The 25970-nt window shown below is 37.0% G+C and overlaps 1 protein-coding gene across 1 annotated transcript; it reads left to right on the top strand.

The window, feature by feature from the left end:
* Positions 1-585: 585 nt before the first annotated feature.
* pof1b (POF1B actin binding protein) lies at positions 586-21772 on the top strand. Its single transcript, XM_089123739.1, has 13 exons — positions 586-1308; positions 4284-4352; positions 10486-10706; positions 11785-11818; positions 12052-12132; positions 12558-12650; positions 13852-13965; positions 14617-14769; positions 16126-16245; positions 16617-16745; positions 18507-18577; positions 18659-18785; positions 20499-21772. Exons 1-12 carry the CDS (start codon positions 745-747, stop codon positions 18780-18782), a joined length of 1773 nt encoding a protein of 590 aa, XP_088979865.1. The 5' UTR covers positions 586-744; the 3' UTR covers positions 18783-18785; positions 20499-21772.
* Positions 21773-25970: the final 4198 nt, after the last annotated feature.

Here is a 25970-nt window from a genome sequence, read left to right on the forward strand (position 1 = left end):
TAAATGATTTTTCATTTTCTAAATAAATTTTCATGTATTTAATTTTCTAAATAAATCAAATTCTAAAAAAAAAAAAAAAAAAACCCTAGGAAAAATGTTGGTGAACTTACGTGGATAACATAAAGCTCACTTTATAACACAGCAAGGATCCTAAAATAAATGATCTCTTTTAAATTAAGTTACATCTTGTAGGATATTAACATTAAAGGAGTTCAATCAAAAATTAAAAGTCTGTCATTCTCAGTTGTTCCAAACCTGTATGAGTTTCTTTCCTCTGCTAAACACAAATATATATTTATATATTTTGAAGAATGTTGGTAACCAGACAGTAACCTCCATAGTATTATTTTTTCCTACTGTGGAAGTCAATACCGTTGACTGAACATTCTTCAAAATATCTTCTTTTGTTTTCAGCGTTAGAAAGAAACTCATACGGATTTGGAACAAGTTGAGGGTGAGTAAATGATGACATGAAAATTATGATTTTTTTTTTGTTGTTGTGAACTGTCCCTTTAATAAATGTGCCAACCTTTCCCACAGTGCACAGGTGAACCTCCTGTTCCTCCTTTCAGATATTTGAGCTCAGAGAGGAGGAGGAGTGATTGAGGAAACACGCCTTTTCTCATTTATACAACATTACCGGAGAGACTTCGGGAGTCGGCAAACTTCACACACACTGTTTTTCTCGTTCATCGTATCAATGATAATTCTTTCTTAAATTTCTGGACTTACACACCCGCAGAAATGACTCTACCATACTCTCACAGCGTGAGGACACGGAACACCGTCACCGTCGCGGAACCGAGCTCACACACTGTCCTGACATCCACTCCCGTCGGGATAAACAACGGATCGACGACTTATCGCACGGTAACCGTCGCCGGATCTCAGATGCAACCAGCCTCTCCGGTCGGGATAAGTGACGGTTCGACGACTTATCGCACGGTAACCGTCGCCGGATCTCAGATGCAACCAGCCTCTCCGGTCGGGATGAGCGAAGGAACGACTTACCGCACGGTAACCCTCGCTGGGTCTCAGCTGCAACCAGCCTCTCCTGTCGGGATAAGTGACGGTTCGACGACTTACCGCACGGTAACCCTCGCTGGATCTCAACTACAGCCGGTCCAGTACATCAGCAACCAAATGGAGGGCAACGTGGTGTACGGGAGCGCGCGTTACCTGGTGCCCGTGCAGCAGCGGCCCGCGGAGTCGTACGTGTACATGAGCCAGGCGCCGCGCGTCATGCAACAAGTGTACGTCCAGCCCGCGAGCGTCCGCAGCGTCGACGAGACCGACTACAGACAAGTTGTGAGTGTTTATTTGTGCTTATAACTTTTCCTTTTGCTTTACAGTAGTATCTAAATAGTTAATATCATTAATAATATTGTGTTTTTACTTTGTTAATGTAGCTATATTGAGAATGACCAGGTAGTTTGTTGAGAACAGATGGTGATGATGCTGGTCGTGTCGATACAGCTGTGTGGAGTTTAATGTTAGCGGCACACTCACTCAGTCTCAGTTTAAATGTTTAGGTTTCTTTAGCGCCGCCTAGATCAGAAATTAAAATTTGACATGAATGTGCTAATGCACTATAACTATTTCAATAACTTGTGGCAGATTACACCAGTGTTGTCACGATACTGGAATTTCGGTATTCAATTCCATTTTTCGATTCCATGGGACGTGCGTATCTAGATATTGTTTAATATTCTTGTCCATCCATTGAAAGCCTAGATCGCTTTATATGATGACAGATTTCAAAGTGTTTATATATGAAGAGTTCAGATGCAAAAGCCTCTAAATGCCATTTGAAATTTTCTTCTTTAATGATGTTTTTTTTTATCAAACTTGTATAATTAAGTTCAGTAATTTCACTTAAATTGCATTATTTAAGTGAAATTACTGAACTTAAATATACAAGTTTGATAAAAATCATCATTAAAGAAGAAAATTTCAAATGGCATTTAGAGGCTTTTGCATCTGAACTCTTCATATATATATAACTAATATATATTAGGGCTGTGCAAAAGTTAATTGCGATTAATCGCATCCAAAATAAAAGTCTGTGTTTACATAATATATTTGTTTGTGCTGTATATAATTATTTTGTATATATAAATACACACACATGCATGTATATATTTAAGAAAATGTGTTATTCATATATAAAATATTTATATTTATATAATATAGATTATGTATTTATAAATATACAGAATTTGAGCGCAAATAATTCTTAAATATATACATGCATGCATAGGTATTTATATATACAAAATAATTATATACAGCACACACAAATATATTATGTAAACACAGACTTTTATTTTGGATGCGATTAATCGCAATTAACTTTTGCACAGCCCTAATATATATATATATATATATTTTTAATTATTTTAGCATTAAAATAAGAACAAATAAACAAATGACTAAGGATAACACAAATAAATACAACAGAATAAAGATGCAGATCCAGTACACACGTGCTTTCGTTCTGAACTGTTTACATTCACTTAGGATGATTGTGCTTATGTGAATATTCGGCAAGACAGACATCGTGCCATTATTTTTGTGTGTGTTTGTCCGATTAAGAGTGTTTGGCACTCGCAAAGTTTATGGGAGGTGGCTTTATATGCACAAAATCTAATCTAATTTAAATGCAGTCGTATGTGTCTGGACAGTTGAGAAAGAAAACGAGTGCGTAACTGAATGTATTCGGTCTTATCCCAGCCTCACGAATCACACACACTCCCTTTGCAGTGTGTAGCCTATGCAGTGTAGAAACACTGGCTCATGTGCTTTCACATACCACACATATCTCCCTGTATACCACAAACACAGCTTTTATTCAGTGTTTTGATTTTAAAACAACATTTGTGACTGAAAAATGCTTCATCGTGATTCTCTTTTGTACACAGAACAGTTAGACTGTAATTTCATTGACGTATTCACGTTTAAAAGCGCTACATTTGAACAATGCATTATTCAATTAATTACTTCTAGATTTTTATATCAAGTGGCTCAAGTAAGTGGTAAAACATAGTTATTAAAATCACAAACATTTTAAACTTACAATTGACAAAAGAGCCGACTCTCATGCCTTTCTTTTATATTTGAATCTTCATATAAGAAATGTGGGTCATAAATAACATTTAATACGTTTTTTGTTTTTTTTGTAAAAAATAAAATAAAATGACCAAAGAGAGTTTCAATATTTTTCCCATTTAAAACTTGACGCGTAATTATTGAGAACCTTTTCTGCCGCACCAGAAATGAAGGTTTTTGATGAAAACATTCCAGGATTTTCTCCATATAATGGACTCCAATGGGGTCCAAAAGACAGTTTCAGTGCAAACTGTTCAAAGGGCTTTAAACGATTTCAGACGATGAATAAGGGTCTTATCAAGCGAAACGATCGCTCATTTAATAAATAAATAACTAAGTTTAAGTTTTATAAGCACAAATGCTTGCCTTGCTCTGTTCTGGAATTATTTAAAGCCCTTTAAAACCGTCTTTTGGCCCTTGAACCGTTTGGTCCCCATTGAAGTCCATTATATGGAGAAAAGCCTGGAATGTTTTCATCAAAAACCTTAATTTCTTTTCGACTGAAGAAAGAAAGACATGGACATCTTGGATGACACGGGGGCGAGTAAATTATCAGCAAAAGTGTTTTTTAAAGTGAACTACTCCTTTAGTAGGGAAGGAAATGGGGAGAAGGAACAAATGTGAAGGAAGGACAGGAGGGAAAAGGGTGTGTTTGTGGTGTCCATATCTCAGGAGATCACAGTATCGTCCATCGTACAGGATCAGTGTGTCGATTCATGGCCATTATTAATGTTCTGGTGTGAATAAGGGACTTTCTCAGTAACTGTGGCTTTAAACATGTTTCTTTATGTTGGTTTCAAGTGTGAATTCTGTCTTCCAGTCTCAAATGATGATTTTATCTTTTTATATCCTAACATGTCCTGCTGTTGGTCAGTGCATGTTTGTTCTTTCTGTCAAATAATGGCAGAAACCTTCAATAGGTTTTTTGTAATCAGCAAAATGTGTTTATTTACTGCAGTAAAAAGTGACAACTAGCTCTCTAATAAATGAATGTTTACTGTATATCGCCTATATTATTATAATAACTTGGTTTAAAATGTTTGTGAGTGTTAGTAATTTAGTTATAAAGTTTTAGATTTTAGATTTAATTTTAATAAAGACACCAAAACTACTTGGAAACCACTTAAGCACAAGACAAAACCTGTTGAAAAAGCCTGATTCATTTCTATTTTCAGAACATAAATGGACAAACGTCGGTCTACAGCCAGTTATCCAGTCCCGTCAAGAGCCCTGATCCATCTGAGGTACGAAAATAACCTGTATTATGTTTACTAACATATATGCAGCTGAATACTGTATGAAAGTATATGGTTAGCACACAAACACATCTAAAGGTACCCTTGACCTCTTGACTTGTGCACCTTAACGTGAGTGATAGAGACTGTATTACACACACTTGCCTCGGGCGAGCTTGATGAGCTGGGAGAACGAGCTCTACTGTAAGGCAGGCTCTGGTGTGTGTGTGTGTGTGTGTGTGTGTGAGCACAGTGTCTGCGTCTGCGCAGCAGTGCAGTACCTGCAGGGTTCAGGGTGTGTCTCAGAGAAAGAATGGACTCGCTGATTCCCAGAGGAGAGTGTGTGTTAACACCCATTTATATTAGACCCACAATAGTCATAATATCAGAAGGAAAGTGTTGAGGGAGTGTCCCTTTATCGCTTTAACTGTTGCTGTCAGCCAGCCTGCGGCGACACGACGAGGACGGGTGTGGAAAAGAGCTCCAACAACCACCTTCTGTGACAAAATAACATGCAGTCGAGCTGTGCTTTAGTTAGTCTATCAAGTAGTCAATTGAGTTGTAATATTTTAAATTGTGCAAAAAGTGTGTCTGTGAGATACATAAATGCTAGATTTGAGAATATAACCATATAACTGATGTCATGTGATGATATTAGTCCTTTGTGAATCGGCATCTCTGTGATTTGGTGGGGTCATATACGGTAATTTGTCAAGGTTTTTGTTTCCTTTTACCCGTTTTTTCTTTTCTCGAAGAATGGAGGCTGAATTTGAGGCTAAATTTACGGAAAAATATAAGAACTGAAACCACACGTACGCAAAAAGCACTGTTAAGAATTTATATTTCATCATGAGTGTAATTATATTAAGTGAAATACATGATTGCATCACCACAACCTGTTTTTAACACAGTCACGGTTTACTTGCATTGTCCGAGATTGGTTTGCACGTAAACTGATAAATCGGGTCATTTCAATAAACTGATTTCTGGAGGTTTTCAGCGTTTTGCTCACTGACGTCTCCTCCGTTTGTGATAGTCTTTCCACTGTACGCATTTGCAGGTCATAGTTCAGACAAACATTGATTTTACTACGCATCAGAAGAAAAAAAAATTCACATACTTTTAACACTGTCTCTGTTTTTAACCCTTGAGCTGTCCTTGAACCCTTGAAGTTTAAAAGCATTTAAAGCCATAGTCATAGTCATAGGGTTGTGCTTGCAAACATGCTGGGACAGGCGTAGGGAAGCACATCATAAGCTTTGAGTTTCGTACACCGAGGAGGGTTTAGGCGGATATATTGCACTCAACACACTTTAGCTTGCCTTGCATTGTGGGATTGTACTGTGGGATGGCATTGAAGTTTGGTTAGGAGCGGTTTCACATGATGTCATTGAGCTGATGCAGGAACACTGATGAATATAATAATGGGCTTTAGTGCGTGAGCATCTCACACACACGGATTATCCAAACAAGAAGCCTTTACAGACTTTACAAGTAAACTGATTAAAAACATGGGTTTTTTTAAATGAAATACGCAAGAATAGAAGAGGAGGTAATTGTGACGACTGACACGGGTCATTATGAATGAATACTAACCAGACGGAAATGGAAACAGGAACAAATGCACTGAAAATAAAACCAGACAGAATAACATAATAAGAGTCCTCCAACAGGGGGACTGTGATAGTACGACATTTTCTTTAATGAACTTCAGAAATGGCTTGTACTTATGATTTTATACATTATTATTAAGACTTGAATGTTTAAATTTGTAATTTCGCCCCTGACTGTTTGCCTTTTCGTGTGATTTGACTGTTCGCTGACTCGTGATTTAGACTCGGCTCTTGCAATACAAGGACTTGGAGCGAAAATTGAATGCAAAAAAAAAACATGTTTCTTTGCCACATCTCTGAGGGATTACAATATTGTATTAATAATTTTCATGAATAGTTTATGTGTGCATTTGGCATTTAAAAACCATACTAAAATAAAGCAGAAGGACTCGGGATCATGTGATTTATAAACAGAAAAATAATATTGCAGTGTTTGAAAGATTCTTTGTAAAGGCTTTCAGGCTATTTTCATTTCAAAGATTCAACACTTAATGAATAGTTTTACAATAGCCAAAGATAACCGATCCAACAAAACACAAAGCTCTAGTCCCTCATTCGTTCAAATGTCAAATCTCTCAGTTTCTCTCGTGTGTGTCGGTCAGACACAGGTGTAGTGTGAAAGCGATCTCCTCCTTTGAGACCGCCGTAATGCCCTGCTGTCACACGGACGCAAGCGTTGGCTCTCGCTGGCCTATTTCTGCACACAGGAGGGGATTGTGGAAAGCAAACGGCAGAAAATGATTAGTGTCGTCTTCTAACTCTTGGGAAGTCGCTTATCAAAAAGTTAGATCATTTTCACATCGGAGAAAAGGGACACTACACTTTTTGAGTAATTATTAGATGATAAAGTGTTATACTTTTGCCCACTCTACCATATGTACATTTCTGGATGTCTGACTGTATGTCAACAATAACATGTGTGAACAGACTCCAACTTGGAATCTACATATCATACAATTTATTTGATTAATTATTATTCAAATGGGAGGCCTAGTGATTATGGATTATTTATTATTATATAATATAACCCTACAGCTTATATAAAGGTTATGTATTTTTTTCATATCTTTAACAACATAATGGGATGTATATGTATATATATGTATGTAGTATATACATTTTTGAATGAATGTTCTGTAATATATTAATTTTAGGATTACAGCGTAATGGAGTTGCTCAATCCTGCGGTGTGTATAGAGAGGTTACAGTAGTACAACTGAATCATTTGCATATAAGAAGGCAGTATATACTATAGGTGATCTGGAACTACTACTAGAAATCTTCTGTGCATTGTCTCTTGACAATCCATATATTACGTTTTTTTGGTCACACTTTAGATTATGGTCTAATTTTTGCCAGAATAAACTCCTAATTTACTGCTTATTAGTCGTTTTTGTAGCATTAAGGGATGTAGAATATGATTGTGCTTTATAAGTACTAATAATCAGCCACTATCATAGTGATATGCATAAGCAACTACGTATAATGAGAATTGGACCTAAAAAATTGAAAACTTATTTTTTATTTATTTATTTAGTTTATTAAGTTAGCAATACAAATACAAACAAGTACAGAAGAAAAAAACAGTACAAAACAAATATAAACTAATATAAATGTGAAAAAAAAACAAGTATCGGACAAACAAATAGTTGGTGACAAGCAAGAAATACAAGAGAAAACAAGTGAGCCAACAAATAAACAAACGTTATCAAACAGACGACAATACGGATGAACCTGTCTCCCTTACATACACATGCACACATACATACATACCCACATGCATATGCCTATACATACATACATATACATGCATACACACACACACACACAAAAAAAAAATATATATATATACATAGGCTACATACATACAAAAGGAGGGAAAAACAATAACTCAAAAGAGGCAAATACAGAGTATATAAAAACAAAGCGAAAAAAATATATAGAAATTAAAAATAGGAAGTGTGGAGAGTTAAAATGGCTATTGCATATTTGATTTCCTTTGAGTAATGCGCACTGTTATTGCTGATCAAGTGTGTAATTGTAGTGATGCTGCGTCTCGTCACTGTAGACGATCTGACGTCTCTGATGTGTCTTTGCTTGCTGTGCAGAACCTGCTGCGACATGTCGGACGGTAAAAGTAGCTAATGTCCAAAGTACGTTTCAATCATTGATGATTTCTAATCTTGAATGAACACACCCAGACACACACACACACACACACAACTCTGCATCATCTCATGCACAGCTAATCCTGTAAAAATCACAGTTTTAGTAATATATGCGTAACTGTTAACAAGCTGGGCTCTTTGTTGTTGCAGCTTCAAACCGGTTTCGTGACACAGAAGTCTCAGTAGTGAGTCCACACACACACACACACACACCCAGTTAACACCGTCACTGCTGGTCTCTCTGCTACAGAATGTGTGGAATGTTCTCAAGGCCTGACACACACACACACCCACTGTCAAACACACTCGACGCCTGCAGCATCGGGCCACAACACCAACCTCACCACTTTCAATCACATATTATTCTCTTAAAGGTGAAAACCGATGAATGATAACCAGAATCTTGATTAGAGAAATTAAATCAGACATCTTTTGCAATGTGAGTTCAGCTCTACTTCTGTCTGAGAGCGGCTCTCTCTCTCTCTCACGGATCAGAGGAATCCGGCCCGACCGCTCCGACACGCCTCCACTTCTGGAAGATACTCCAGCTTTGACAAACTGCTGATCTGTCTTACATTATATGTTGTGCCATCAATCGTTTTGAAACACACACACACACACACACATTGCTAAAGCTTTTAAAATGCAGAAATATCAATCATGAATTCAATTATGAATGAAAACGCTATTAATTATATATATATTATTTATTTAGATATTATTTATATATAAATATATATATGAAGAGTTCAGATGCAAAAGCCTCTAAGTGCCATTTGAAATTTTCTTCTAGAATGATCATTTTTATCAAGCTTGTATATTTAAGTTCAGTTATTTCACTTAAATGGCAATGAAGATTACCTATTAATTGTTATTTAAGTGAAATGTCTGAACTTAAATATACAAGAAGGAAATTTCAAATGGCATTTAGAGGCTTTTGCATCTGAACTCTTCATATATATATATATGTTTGTGTGAATATTTACATGCACACACATTATATAAGTGAAAATCACAATTCATCAGTTTGACTGCAAATATGTTGTGTGTGTGTGTGTGTGTGTTGCAAAATGGAACAAGATATTATCGCCCAGCTCTTAATATAAAGTTGGATGTATAACTACTGTATTTATCTGTTTACATACAGTATACTCGCATAGACCAAATATACTGTACAGAAAATAATCGTTTACCTACAGTATATCATCACCCAGCTTCTTCTAAATGTGACCGTAAGGCAATGCATCTAGATATTTTAAATATTAACATCAAGATGTTCTCCTTCCTTTGAAAAATCAGAGCAATGCGGATCATTTAAAAAATGGTAATATTGTCCGATATCATATTATGCATCTCCTCTAGTACTGCTAATGCTTTCTAGCAGATGGCAATGTACAGAATGCAAAATCTGCATCGAGATGCATGAATAGCTTCAGTAGCTGCATATGACCTGTACGCCTCCTTTATGGTCCACTCAGCTCCCAGCATGTAGTTTTGTGTTTCTGCTTTTAAGAGTATAGTTGGAGTGTGTGATGCACACGGGTGAGGGGTTTAACTCATTATTCATCGAGGTGTGGACTGCCATCACTCACAGTCTACTTTCAAAAATGTAACGCATACTTGTAAACATTTGTGAGCTCGCTTACACATATTTAGTTTGCTTCTATGAGTTTCCTCCATTTTGACATACAAACAGTTATGTAAGCATTGTGTTTTGCATGAGTCGAGGAAGAGCAGTGTTGATCCTGGAGCTGATTTGTTTAAGATTAAAGGAGTAGTTCACTTTAAAAAAAACTTTTGCTGATAATTTACTCACCCCCGTGTCATCCAAGATGTCCATGTCTTTCTTTCTTCAGTCGAAAAGAAATTAAGTTTTTTGATGAAAACATTCCAGGATTTTTCTCCATATAATGGACTTCAATGGGGTCCAAATGAGAGTTTCAGTGCAAACTGTTCAAAGTGCTTTAAATGATTCCAGATGATGAATAAGGGTCTTATCAAGCGAAACGATCACTCATTTAATAAATAAATAACAAAGTTTAAGTTTTATAAGCTCAAATACTCGCCTTGCTCTGTTCTGGAATCGTTTAAAGCCCTTTGAACAGTTTGCACTGAAACTCTCGTTTGGTCCCCATTGAAGTCCATTATATGGAGAAAATCCTGGAATGTTTTCATCAAAAACCTTAATTTCTTTTCGACTGAAGAAAGAAAGACATGGACATCTTGGATGACACGGGGGCGAGTAAATTATCAGCAAAAGTGAACTACTCCTTTAAACTTGCAGAATAACATCAGATAGATTCATGTAACTGAAGTAAAGCTGTGCGCTCGTGCTCAGAGTCTCCTCTCTTCAATTCCCAGTCGGAGTTGGTGGAGAGCTCAAGCATTGTTGAGGAAGTCGCCGTGGACTTGAGGGATATGAACAATGGCTTCTCGTCTGAGGTCAAGACCGAGGTATTCGAGGCGGAGCCCGTGGCCAAGATGGACAACCGCTTCTTCGGTGAGCTGCTTGCTGAGGTTTACCGCAAGAACTCCGACATACACACCTGCATCTCCGAGCACGTGGCCAAGATCCGGGGAAGGTAGAGCGCATCCGTCAGCATTTTAATGCTTTTTAAAACCATTATTTCAGAAATTAAGCTAATTCATGAAATGCCATGCTTCAAATTGCATTTCACATAGTCTGTCTTGGTGAACTCCTCCCTCTGTGCCTTAAAGGAATATTTAAATGAAAGATTTGCGTGCCGATAACAGCCATTAACCTTGTCAAACACCATCTAGGTGATTGATGACTTAAAGGGATAGTTCACTTTGAAATTAATTTTTGGTATGTTTTATCTTACCTCAAGGGCATCCAAGATGTAGGTGTCTTTGTTTCCGCAGTAGTTTCAATTTTGACATTTTTAGATCGAACCGTGTCAGTCATATAATGCAGGTCTATGGTCACCACCTCAAAGAGCAGCACAGAGAAGTCCAAATTAAACATGATTTAATGACTTGTAAATGTAAGTACACATTGATGGCCTAAGACACGAAACGAGCGGTTTCGGTTTGTGTGAGAAAACTAAAAGTATTTATATCGTTTTTATCTCAGCCACAAAGCGCCGCGCCCTCAGAACACTTGGACGAGAATGTGTTTACAAGAGGTAAAAACGATATAAATACTGTTGTTTTCTCACACAAACCGCTCGTTTCGTGTCTTAGGCCATCAATGTGTACTTACATTTACGAGTCATTAAATCATGTTTAATTTGGACTTCTCTGTGCATGCTCTTTGAGGTGGTGACCATAGACCTCCATTATATGACTGACAGACAAGAACGCTTTGACCTAAAAATATCAAAATTGAAAATGCTGCATCTTGGATGCCCTTGAGGTAAGATAAAACATACCAAACATTAATTTCAACGTGAACTATCCCTATAACGTCTGAGAAAACCCATTACAGACTAAAATCTCGACACCTAATCTGCAGCCACTTTCTCAAATGACTCATTAAACCTGAAAGCTCTCCGCCTTGTCTAAAGCCGTCTAAGAGCATGGCTCAATCTAGTGATTCACCGTAGAAATGATTGTGAGAACAGCAACAGCTCTGGATGTCCCGCTTTAAGGCTTTTTTGTGTGATTTTGACTCATTCGTATTGTTCTCCGTCTCTGCAGGAAACACCTTCTGGACTCCACCATCGACTACAAGGTAGGGAGTGGCAGATGAAGTTGGCTAGATTAAGTTTTCCAAGTTTACTTCAAGTTAATTCTACACCATCACATCACCCCCATGTTTTCATCGGGGCTTAAATAAAAAAAATATCAGTGTGAAAGAACGGTCCTGATATCAGAAAATACATGTATATTACAAAAATATAATACATTATATTTATTAATTCACGATATTTCTGATGATGAACTTGTCTGTATGTGTGTTTGCAGGTGGACAAAGATGAAATAGAAAGTCTAATTCCCAAAGGAGTGTCTGAACTGACTAAGCAACAGATCCGCTACCTGCTGCAGGTTAGCACACATCATGCCCCGCCCACTTCCTCTCAGCCCCGCCCACCGCTCAGGACACCCCACCCGCCTCATTAAACCTGTCCCAGGAACACACGCTCCTCCAGGCACAATGCACCCTCTCAGTCCCTGTTTGAGCGATATTTGCTTCATCTTCAGTCAGTTTTTGATTAAAACCGAAGCTGTTTTATCTGTAAAGGTGGACAAATCCATATTTAACCTTACGGATTAAGAATGGGAAAGTTCATGTGCATGTAAAGGCGGGCGTTCCAAAATTTTTGGCAATATAGTTTTTGTAGATTCACACATATATTATATAAACAAAAATGTTTCTGTGAGGTCCGATTAAGCACAATTAATCGATTTGACAGCATTAAATATAACATGCAGCACTTGCGGACACAAACGTGTTTCTCTCCCTGATCCAGACTCGTGTGACCGCTGATAAGACCATGCGTCTGTTGATGGCCACGTTCAGCAGTCTGCGAGAGGAACTCGTGCGTATGCAGGACGACCTGAGGGTGAGTGCGATTATCCTTCCTCTAACCCGTCCCACAGCCGCAGACGTGATGATTGGCTCATGGGCGTGCGTTTGCTTTCAGCTAACCTTGTGTTTTTCAAGGTGTGTGTGTGTGTGCACAGATTCAATGGTATGATGTAACAGCTACACATCAGCCCCTAAACATTACCTTAGCATTATTTTGTTAAAGGTAATTCATATATAATAACATAATTTAAAAATATGCACCTTACTTCTGCAAATGCAAATTCAGATTGTGAGACAGTATACCAGAAGAATATCACAAAATCCCCAGCCGGCTTTGTTGGCATAGCAAGAGGTCATTTCCTGTTTGACTGAACAAAGCTTCTGCTCAGTTACACATGAACCATCACATGTACACATGCTGCGTCTTTTCAAACACACCAACGTCAGTGTGTGTGTGTGTGTGTGTTTTCACTAATTATCCACTCAAAATTATCAAAAAAAAAGAATTGCTTATAATAAAGCGCTGTGTGCCGTCTCTTGACTGACTGAGAAATTGCAAACTTTGAGAAATACGGAAGTGATTGTACTGTGCATGAATGCATGCTTACATGTGTGTGACGTCTGACTGATCATAATTGGTCAGTTCTGATGTGATATATTTTATGTATGTCTGGGGCTGCATGATTTGGAAAAAATTTAATTAATTATTGCAGTTTAATTAACATGACTATAAAATATGAATGAAAATATTATTATTTATTAGTATTATTACTATTGTAACATTTCACCTTGAAATAAAATCTGTAATACAAAAAGTTTAACTTTCAATAAAACACTCAAGTAAGCACTCAAAGCTCTAAAACGTGTGGTGATGTACAGTTAAATGGACATTATTGCAAAAAAAATAAATAAATAAATTAATTCATTAATTAATGAAGCCAGACAGTGATTAGAGTCACCATTTTGTAGTTTGTTGAGGGTTTTTAAGATATAACCCGTTAGCATATTATTTGACTAGCATCTACTGAATTTACAAATCTAAGGCCTTTTTATTTTTGCATGCACAATTATAACAATAATAATAATTTGTTACATTTATGTGTTTATGTGTAAATAAACACATAATACCAGTATTTCAAAATACCAGGGTATTTTGAGCTGAAACTTTATAGACACATTCTGGTATTATGTGTTTATCTGCAACTTGCATTTGGATTAATTGTGTGTATTTGCAGCATCTGGAGAGCGAGAAGGACGATCTGGAGAAAGAACTGAGCTTTAAGAAAAATCAAGGTTCTCAATATGAGAAACTGCTGGAGAACGTACGCGAGCAGTGCAGACAACTGCAGGTGAGTGAGACATGTATTCTCATTAAATATATTAAAGTTGTTCAATCAAGAGCAGTGAGTGACTTCCTGTTTTTCTTTTGATGTTCGATTCATGTTCACCACATTATACAGTAGCAGGTGCTGTATATATATATTACGCTGCTGTCACTTTAATACACAGATCTAATATGCACAAGCTGGGCGGGGAGTAGCAGCTCATTTGCATTTAAAGAGACATGCACGAAAACGGCATGCTTTTCCTTCCACTCAAAAATGCTCATTTACACCATGATCTGTGGGGTATTTTGAGCTGAAACTTTGACACATTTACGTCTTGTAAAAAGGTGCAGAAAGGTCCCCTTTATTTAAGACAAATAGATTTGCATATGCCTGCCTCCAGAGCAAGACGTCGATGAATAGTTTTACATCATCGCACCATAGGCCCCGCCCACTTAACGACTGACATTTGCCTACACTGGATGCAAGTGTTGTCACGTCACTATAACCCATTATAATCAATGCTGCTCTCTACACTTCCCCAATCTCACACAGAAAATATCATTTTCCACTTTTTTTTGTTTCATGCAAAAAACTTGTCATGACCCCTTTAATGATAACCTGTGCATGTTATTAGAGATCTGTCTCAGATGTTTGGTTTCCACTGACTCGTAGGCGGCCGTGAAGGAAAGTAACAGCGCTCAGCGTTCACTAGAGAGTCAGCTACTGATGTTCCAGAGCAAAGACCCGAGCAAAGACTTCCGCATCAAAGAGCTGGAGGGCAGCAAGCGGGCGCTGGAGCAGGAGAACGAGCTGCTCCGCAAGAAGGTGGGCAAACCTCGGGTCTTCATCAATATACACTCACATACGTCAAACGAACACAAACTTTTATTTTGGATGCGATTAATCATCATTGCCCATTTATTTAAATATCATTTATCACAACACCAGCTGTGAAAGTGCATGTAAGCCTAGTCAAATACCTTCATTACACACAGAACACACACGACTCACAAGAACAGTTCATTTCCCATGAGGTATCGATGAAAATGATGATTTGTGTCTCATTGAGTCTCTTCATCACCGCTCTGACGGTGCGAGTCACTAAAGTTTTCAATAAAAGAACCAGTCAAGCGTTTGAAAAGCAAACTACACTGGTCACACTGTGTGTGTGTGTGTGTGTGTGTGTGCAGTGAAGACAACACAAGAGAAACATTGTTCATGGACCTTTAAACTCGTCACTTAAAGGAGTAGTTCACTTTTGAAAAGCTTTTGCTGATAATTTCCTCACCCCCGTGTCATCCAAGATGTCCATGTCTTTCTTTCTTCAGTCGAAAAGAAATTAAGGTTTTTGATGAAAACATTCCAGGATTTTCTCCATATAATGGACTTCAATGGGGTCCAAAAGACAGTTTCAGTGCAAACTGTTCAAAGGGCTTTAAACGATTCCAGACGATGAATAAGGGTCTTATCAAGCGAAACGATCGCTCATTTAATAAATAAATAACAAAGTTTAAGTTTTATAAGCTCAAATGCTCGCCTTGCTCTGTTCTGTGACGCGCGTTCGTGACTCTCCTGTTATCAAAATGAACGAATCTTTTTTCATGTCATTTGGTAGATTCAATGAATGAAATGAACGAATTGATTGAAAAGATTCGTTCATTTTGATGAACAAATTCAAACAGGAGAGTCACGAACGTGCATCACAGAACAGAGCAAGGCGACAATTTGAGCTTATAAAACTTAAACTTTGTTATTTATTTATTAAATGAGCGATCGTTTCGCTTGATAAGACCCTTATTCATCGTCTGGAATCGTTTAAAGCCCTTTGAACAGTTTGCATTGAAACTCTCATTTGGACCCCATTGAAGTCCATTATATGGAGAAAATGCTGGAATGTTTTCATCAAAAACCTTAATTTCTTTTCGACTGAAGAAAGAAAGACATGGACATCTTGGATGACACGGGGGTGAGTAAATTAGTGAACTACTCCTTTAATTCACACTGCAAACAAGTATAATTTGTGGTCCAATCTCTTATCTCACTATACATGCTATAATATTATGTTTCATTTTTTACTTTGGTAATTAAATAGTACAATAGTAAATAATGCTGTGTTGTAGTTTGTAAAATCCTCCGACATTATACTGGATTGTCAGCATTGGTGTGGTCTCTGGTCCGCAGATGACGGGTCAGTGCAGCAGCTCCACAGTCCAGATCCAGACACAGGAGCTGTCTCGCGAGTATGAGCGGATGCTGAACGAACTGCGGGCGGAGAAGGACCGAGAGCTCCAGAACATGCGGGTAAATGCAGAACAAATCAAAGGAGTTGATGAATTTCTCCTCCATGCCTCTTGAAAGTACTTGAAATGATATTTTATCATCAAAGAGCACGGTCACATGATCTACTCGACTCCTCACTCTCGCTCAGGGATGCAGAACTCTGGGTTCGGGCCCTCCCTCCGACATCTCTCTGACTCCATCATATGCTTGTTTTTTTTTTTTTCAGGATACTTTGCTGAATAAAGCATTTATTTGAAACGGAACGATTTTAGAACATTTAGAAATGTCACTTTTGATCAGTTTAATGGCTCTTATATTTCTTTAAATACATTTATAAAAAATCCCCTCCTTATGCTTGTTAAATGCATCCCATGTATTTGTGTGTGTTCCAGTCTCAGCTTGTGAAGATCCAGACGGAGCGCACCGTCACACACACGTCCGACAGCACGCTGGAGCTGCGCATCACTGAGCTCCTGACCAAACTGGAGCAACACGAGAGCGTCATCCGACACCAGGAGGAGGTGCGGCAACACACACACGTCACATGCTCTGTTTAGAACCAGCACACAATGCGTTTGTCATCAGATCCGCCGTGTGATGCGACATTTTCCCACTGAGCTGAAAAACAGAACGCTCAAAGAGTCGAGGCTTTGGGCCTTTATTATCAGACAGGACAGTTCAGATGAGGCGGGACTCTGAGGCACATCTGTGTCGTCTGCTCTTTGAACCGTTTCATTTTCTTCATGCTATGCAGTCTCAGTCTAGAAATGCCTCAGGAGCAATGCGAGTTAACCCTCAGGTGCTCTTCGTTTCGGAGTCACACTTGTTATCTTCCCGGTCAAAAGTGACCGGACACCTAAAATTGAAACTTTCTCCATCCCAGTAAAACCAATGCAATTTATTTTTGTTCTATAATATTTATTCTTTTTAATTTAGTATTTTGAGACAATTTAATTGAATTTATTAATATTTATGCAATATTTATGGTTTATTTTTGGCATGGAAATATATATATATATATATATATATATATATATATATATATATTTTTTTTTTTTTTCAAAAAAATATTAATGCAGTATTTTTGTTTAATATAGAGTCTAGGCCTTCAGAAAAAAAATATTTTTTGAAGAAAATTAGCACCATCTGGTTACAGTATAGAGAAAAAGCGTAGAATCATGGTGTAACCACTAGATGGCGTGTACAGCTCTCTATGGAGAGGCATGTGAATTCCCCAGCTGTTTATGAACACATTTTTTTGTTGTTGTTGGATTTGAATATATAGTTGAAACAATCTCAAAAAGTATTTCTTATAAAAAAATTGACGACAATTTTTTTTATTTTATTTTTTTTTGCAATTTCCCATTCATTTCCTATGGAGGTCATTTGTGACTAGTGTGACTATTTTTTTAAGACCACTTAGCATGCTCAGATCATGACCTCAATTTTTTTGTGTGTTCACATGCATAATACCATAAAAGTCACGAGGTTTCGTAACATTACGATGAAGCTGTGATTTTTAAAAATTCAAAACATACTTTTTGTAATCAAAATTTATTGGTGTGTATGTGTGTAAAAGTGTGTGGGTGGGTGTGTCTGTTTTGCACTCTAGATGTTGTAGAGTGTCACCCCTTTCCCGCGGTGTACTTTTTTTTTTAGAATTGTGGCCGATTTGTCGATTGTACATACAAAAATTCAGAGAATTTTTTTTTTTTTTTTTTTCAATTTCCCATTCATTTTCTATGGGTCGGTCATTTTTGACAGAAGAGCAAAAGTGTGACTCATATTTTATGACCACTTAAATTGCTCAAATCATGACCTCAATTTTTTTGCGTGTTCACATACCCAATGCCATAAAAGTCACCAAGTTTCGTAACATTCTGATGAAGCCGTGATTTTTAGAAATTTAAAACAGAAAATGTTTCGGTCAGAAATGACCGAAGAGCACCTGAGGGTTAAAGGGGATCTATTATGAACAAATCATGTTTTCTTCTGTCCAAACGAGGGGTTCCCCGTACTCTTACATAACGATAGGGTGAAACTAGCAGATACACGTTGATTTAGTCCAGCTTAATTCAGTCATTCATTCTCTACGCTATTTTTTTGTCAGATGTATTTGTTGGAGAAATAGAACGAATTATATCAGAAAACAGTATTTATCTATTTCTAATCAAATCACTGAACGAGGACATCAGTGTAAGGACTTCCGTCTCTGCGTGACCTCCGCTTCATGACCCTTGAGGAATGTGATGTCATTCTGACCTTTGACCCTTCACTCTCAGGAGATCAAGCGACTCCGACAGCAGAAGATGGACAGCTCCAGCAGTGCGACGAAGACTATCGTTACAAAGAGGTGTGTGTGTGTGTGTGTGTGTATGAATAGTGTGAACTAAAATGCCGTTCAGTGTTAATGTTATATGGTGAACTCTTTCAGATACGCCACCCAGTACCCTATACTGGGCCTGCTGAGTGACGACTACAAGTACACACCCCCGATTAAAGAGGACCGGACCATCGTCTTCGAGACCACCGGCGAGGTCACCACACGAGTCATCTAGATCGTAAGGATTGAAATTGTTTGGAATGTTTGTTGTGTAGAAATGACTTTTTACTATGGTCACCTAAAGGGGTCGTGTCAATTATTAACGTTCATAAAGGGAAAGGGAGTGCGTTTACATAGATGTGTTAAAGGTACAGCAGCCAGAACAGTTTTATTTATTTTAACCACAAATGTGAATTTATTGGATAATTTGTTATATTTAATATTATTGTTATATTTAATACTATGATTAAAAAGTATGGGGTCGCTAAATGACACTAAATATGATTATAATGTCAAATAAATGCTGTACATTTGAACTTTCTATTTATTGTTGATATCAAGAATAGATTTTTTACTAGTTGAAATTCCAATTTCACATATCAGAAATACAATTCTTACTAGTGAAATCTTTTATTTTTGATATCAAGAGTTCAATTGTTAGTAGTTGAAATGTCTATTGATGTCCACAATTGAATTGCTAGTAGTAACAATGTTCATTTTTGATATCAATAATTAAATTGACAAAGTTAATATCATGAATGTGATTGTTACTAGTAAGAAAGCTATTTTAGATATCTGAAATACATTTTCAGATATCAAAAATGAACATTTTTACTAGTACCAATTGAATTGTTGATATCAAGAATAGACATTTCAACTAGTGACAATTTGCTTATTGATATCAGGAATTTGCATTTTTACTAGCAACAATGTAATTATTGATATTAAAAATTATATAGAAATTATATTTCTACTTGTAAAAAAAAACAATTCTTGATATCAACAATTTATTTTGAATGGCAGCATATGGAGAAATTTCACTAGTGAATTCATATCCTGGAAATGACTAAAAGCTAAAACGGCTTGCCATAATATATATATATATATATGTATATGTATATATATATATATATATATATATATAATCACACCCTGTCATAAATGATATTAACTTCACCTGTGACGGCTCATAATGTGTTGGTTTGTCAGTCTGTATATATTATATGTGTATATAAGGTGAACATCTTTCAAAAAACAAAAGTGTAGCGACGTGAAACGTTTGAACAGTAGTAGGGTTTACTCATCATTGACTTTGTCTAGAGTTTTCTGGGTTCATGTATATTTTCATGCAAAAAGAAAAAAAGTAAGATGAGATTTAGTTTTGTTGAGTTGCTCTAGACGTTTCGCATCATTTGGCACGCTGTCCAGAGCATTATCTCGAGCATGTGCTGGTCTGGGAACAGTTAATAATAGATCAGTCCCTGATGTAGAGTGCCAATGCGAAATTCTACTGCGGGCGTAGATGGATGATGTCATTACCAGTGACCTCATTATTTTATACACAATAACCGATGGAAAAACAAAACCATGCAATAAAGTGCAATGCATATTTGAGCACATTTCTGCTTAGACGAAGAGTTGCCAGCAGTTATCATGTTTAAGATAAAGCGAGTGAGCGTTCACATGGACACCAGCAGAGCCGGAGCATCTTTACCAAACAAATCATGTTTTCAGAACGGATGAAGCAAAAGTCTCATCGCTGGGCGTTGTTTCTGGGAAGGAAGCCAGCGTACTGTCGATCCATCAAGTTCCCTGCAAACATTTGTGTTACTCAGAGTGTAAATCTGAAAAACTGCCGAGCATTCTCACGCCGTCAAAAACCCGGGAATAAATCATGTGGCCAAACTGTGTAGTGATCTGTCCATGTGTGTTTGGTGTCTCTTTCCGACAGATTGCCCGTCCTCTCTCTCCTGCATGCTCCTCTCGGTGGCGGTGGCGCTGGCTTTTAGTGGATTTGGAGAATGCCGTATGAAGTACATGAACCAACCACAGCATTTAATGGCACAGCATCTCCCAGAAGCACCTTGTTTATTACGATATAGCGTGACTACTGACAGTTATTTTTATATTTGTGTGTCATGTCTTCAACACTACTGTAAGGATGTAAATATTTGGAGAGAAACGACTTGCAAGTGTCACACACACACACACACACACACACACGTCGTCAGTAATGGAAAAGGTGATTTCTGGTTTTCTTATGCATTTGGGTACATTAATTATGCTAATTTTATTCTTTTGTCACAGAGTTGATGCTTTATATAGAAAATGATGGCTATTATGTAATAGTGGTCGACCGATATGTGTTTTTCACTGACGGATATCTGGAGAGCAGGATGACCCACTAAATACAAAAAAGTTTGGGGTCAGTAGCATTTTTGGATGTTTTTTTCTTAAATAAACCTCAACCAGGCTTCAAAAATACATTATAACAAATATTGTGAATTATTACATTTTGAAATGACTCTTTTCTATTTGAGTCGATTTTAAAATGTCATTTATTCCAGTCTTCAGTGTCACATGATCCTTCAGAAATCACATTTCTTATCAATGTTGAAAACGGTCGTGCTGCTTCATATTGTTGTGGAAGCCGTAATACATTTTGTCTGGCTATTTTCAGGATGCTTTGGTGAAAACAGTCAGCATTTTATTTTATTTTTATTTTTTTTTTTGTAACAATGTAAAAGTTGTTTCTCTCTTTTGCTCAATTTAGTGCATTCTTGCTGAATAAAAGTCTTACTGACCCCAAACTTTTTGAGTTGTAGTTTATATAGCCTAGAAAACGTGCACGAGAATGTAAAAATAAAGTACATGAAAAAACATGAAAAATATATATCTATTTTAAAACATGATCTGTTTACAGAGCTGTCGTATATTGTGATTGGCACCAGGGGGCGCAAACACGGAACGGTGGTTTTCTATATTTCTATATTATCACTGTTAATGAAACAGGCGGATATACATCGGTAGACCACTGCACTAGTGTGTAATGTAAGCTGGTGAGGGGTTCTGCTTTAAACTGCTTGATATGATGGAATAACTGATTAGTGGAAGCTCATTTCTCAAAGCTGTATTATATAGAACTTGTATCTGTCAAATGGTTCATGTTGTTTTAAAAAAGGTTAATAAACATTAAATAAACATTTTTGTTTTTATAGTCTGAAACTGTTTAAGTCTATGCAAGTCTATTTTGGCATGGTTCATGGTACTATTTCTACACAATCTGTCTGTTTTTTTTACACATTTAAAATTCTTCATAAGACACTGACACGTGAAGGGATAATGTTGTCTTTGAGTGTGGAGTTGGGCTTACTTTCATTATAAATATGGAAAGCAAAACCAAGTGTCATCAAGTGGTAGATTGTAGTTATATATATATATATATATATATATATATATATATATATATATATATATATATAGAGACACACACTCACTCACTATCGAGATTTCCTACTTACCGGTTAGGCCTATGCGCATGTGCAGATCGACTCACAGTTTTTTTTTAAAAATTTTTAATTTTTTTTACAAAAGGTACATTTTCCTGTTATAATGTATAATTTCCCTTTAAAAATGCTTACTACCATATGAATATTTGTACGGTCAGCCAGCTGAAAAAGAATAACTGAAAGTTTCAGTTACTATAAGAAAAGGTGTAGCCTACTTTGACAAGTCAAAGATGAATATTTTATGATAATTTTTACTTTTCACACCGTTTTAAAAATAAAAACAGTACAGTATACAGTAGCTACTCATAACTTAGAATTGTATTAGAATTGTATTTCATACGACTTTAATCGGCATTCTGTGATCAATTCGCGCTACGGTAGCATTTTTCGACAAGGCAGCAAAAATCGGCAGAACACCGGCCAAAAGTTTTAGATCGGTAAGATTTTTTATGTTTTTAAAGAAGTCTCTTCTGCTGAGCTTGAGGTGAGCATCACACTAAGCAAAGTTTTACTGAAGCCTGCTTAAGTTATTTAAATACTTCATATTTTGGATATTTGGAAATATTTACAGATGGCTCTAAAGAATCCAACGGTCATTGTGGTATTGGAATTTACATTCCAGAATTTGGGAAAAGATATGGGTATAGAGTGAGTGACCATTTGTCAGTATATTATTTAATAGAGATGACTGCAATAATTACTGCCCTTAGGAGATTAAACCTCTGAGATCTGTTAAATGGACTGACTCTATGGCAGTATTACAAAGTTTTATAACAGATAATGCAATACGTGAAGACTTGGTATTAGAAGTAAAGCATCTTCTATTAAATCTCATAAGCCTTGGATTAGTGGATTCCAGGACATTATGGAATTGATGGCAATGAAATTGCTGATAAGTTAGCAAAAAAAAAAAGCTTTGGAATTAGATCAAGTACCAATTTACATTCCATTGGGTAAAGAAGATGCTAAAGCTTTCATTAAATCACAGGTTATACTGAGGTGGCAAGATGAATGGGAGTTAGAGAATAATGCCAGATATTATCATGTAGGAACCAGAAAAATAATCACCTCATTGGGTCTTAATATGAAGAAGGTATGATATAACCAGATTGAGGTCGGGCCATACAGGCCTTAATTCCACTTTATCCATTTATATTGGTGTCTTTGCAGTTAATGTCAGCGTTGTCTCCATGGATCCCAGATTTGTGCCGTTTGATCAAATGGTAAGACCTGATGTTTCACCATTTTGAGTGTTCTGACCAGAAATGAAAAGCAAATTAAATGCAGGTTAAGATGCAGAAATGTCAACTTCAATTCCTGCTTTTAAATGTGTATTATTCATATCTGTCTTGCAGTTCAGTCTGCTCGTGGTGGAGCCGGTGAGTTTGATTCGGTGAGAGACTTTGAATGGAGCCAATGCAGCTTTTTGCACTTTTCTTTCTTTGCAGATTTTCTCTGAGCTGTTAATTTGTTTTGACAAAGATAATAACCGGATTGGTTAGTGGACAAATGTTTCTCACGGGTTAAACCCAGAGGCTCAGATGGGGATGTTCACACTAAAGGCTTTTATTGCTGACCGAGAAATCCCTCAAGTTTTTGAGGTGAACAAATGCGGTAGTTGTTGTGTAAGGGCAGTTCAATGACAGCTTGTTTCCGCTTTAGTTTTAGCGCAGACCTACAGCGTTGCAGTTATGGGACTGAAAGTTGAGTCTTGTGCCAAATGAGTGATGCTTTATTTTCTTGTCTTGTGGTTGGTCAGTTCTTTATCTTGTTCTGATGTTTCCCAGATATACATATGGCCAACATGTACCTGGTCAAGCCTTAGTGGCCTTATTTCCATCCAGTCCGCTTCATCATTTGACCAGACACCGCAAAGGTGTGTGACTCCTGCCTTACCAATGAGGGTTTTCCTTTTGCCTGCTGGACTTAATTGTGTGTTTGTTCTCCTACCAGATGAATGCCACGGGCTGTGCCTCTCTTACTGTTGATTCGTCAGTGTTTTTCAACACCAAATTTGAAGACCAAATGCAAGACTCATTTCTTGTAAATGGGAGTGTTACTGAGGAGGGAACAGGTGAGCTATTGGCTGATCTCAACTATACTCTTCATCATCTTTACAAGACATCCACTTTAAGCCACAAAGTTGATATTCTTCACTGTTTGTTTGGATTTTCTCCCGCAGATGTAATGGTGTCAAAATCTGCAATGGTGTCCATTACGTTTGTAGTCCGTCCGTCCAAAAAAGATATATATATATATATATATGACCATCCTGTTATAATAATAATTAAATAAATTATTATAACTATGACCATTATACGACCCCAATCGACTTTTTTGGGATTTTTTGGGAAATGTGAAAAAAATCCAAAAAAAAAAAATCTGGCATAAATCTGAAAATGTATGCACAGATATGAATGCCTAGCACTAGAGTATAAATGCAATGTATTATAAAAAAAAATAATAATTTCATATGCAAGCAAATGGTGTAGTTGAGGAATTGTGTGGTATATGTATACAAAAGTACTTTATATCTCCAAACACACAGCATTAATGAATAGATGAGAAGTAAACAACAACAAAAAGAGATATATTATTTGTATGATTAAAAATGTATATTTTTTTTGTACAATTACTCAATCAATTGTTGGGGTCGTATAGACCCCGAAGCCCAGAAGTGTAAACAGGAAACGAAGACCATTTGTTAAAAATAAAGTCCAGAAATCGCGAGTCCATTCACCAGAGGGCGCCAAAACCACATCTATTGACATCTCCATCTCCATCAATGAGCTCATTATATCTCATATTTGATATTTGATAAAAAGATGAATTCCCTCATAATAATCCTAAAGATAATTTGAGAATGATGGTAATTTTGGCGATGTAAATAAACTGTATATAAAAATTTCACTTGTTAAATGTAACATAGTAGACTATACTCAAAAATTGTGATCGCTTACACAATACTGCAACATTTACAAAGATGAGATGCAGAATTATACAAACCCTGCGGATCAGCGAGAGACCCTTCACTGGTTTCCTCTCTCTCTCTCTCTCTCTCTCTCTCTCTCTCCGCTGTGCTGTACAGTGCAGGGCCAGTAATGCAAACGCATTGATTATGGCTGATAATTCAGAGCTTTGATGTGGATAATGCAGCCCATCTCTTCCTGCACTGGCCGCTCACTCCCGGCCCCTGGGGCTCCAGAGGAGATTGGGTTTACAGACACTGCTCCGTCTCTCTCTCTCTCTCTCTCTCTCCACACTACATCACTCAGGCCGTTCTCCTGCACAGCTCCATACGCTTTACTGCCTTTTATTAAACACATTTGCATTCATTTATAAAACTGACTTTTATTAAATATTCATCTGATTATCAAGAGGAAACTTGAGTTTTTGACAGTCTTAGTTGCTTGTGTGTGTGTGTGTGTGTGTGTGTGTGCACCTACTTAACTAAATTTTGTGGACAAATTTGTACCCAGAAGGGATCAAAACCTGACAACATCTCCAAAAACGTCCTTTCAGCGACATCCTCATTTCTAAAACTGGTATAAAAATAAAGTAGTAAAGGCTTTTTAATAATGTACAAATGCTGAAGGTTGTGTGTGACGGGTGTGTTTAGATGTACAGTAGGAGTGCTGTAATGGGATCAAATATGCAGTATAAAATCATTATGTCCCCTTTAGATAGCTAAAAGTAAATGTATGTGTGTGTGTGCAATTGCACAACTAGTTTCGTGAAGTCTGCTTTGAGTTTTAGACCAAAAAGAGAGTAACAGATGGACGTTTTGGCCGAGACCCATTCACAGGCCTGTTTGAGGATCAAGACATGATGTTAGAATAAGGTTATAATTAAGTTCGGGTACGGGTTCAGATTAGGCGTGAGGTTAGGGTATAACTTGCATTGTCTATGAATGT

The sequence above is a fragment of the Pimephales promelas genome, chromosome 19 (genome assembly GCF_988280905.1).
Source record: "Pimephales promelas chromosome 19, fPimPro1.hap1.1, whole genome shotgun sequence".
Classification (NCBI taxonomy): Eukaryota; Metazoa; Chordata; class Actinopteri; order Cypriniformes; family Leuciscidae; genus Pimephales; species Pimephales promelas.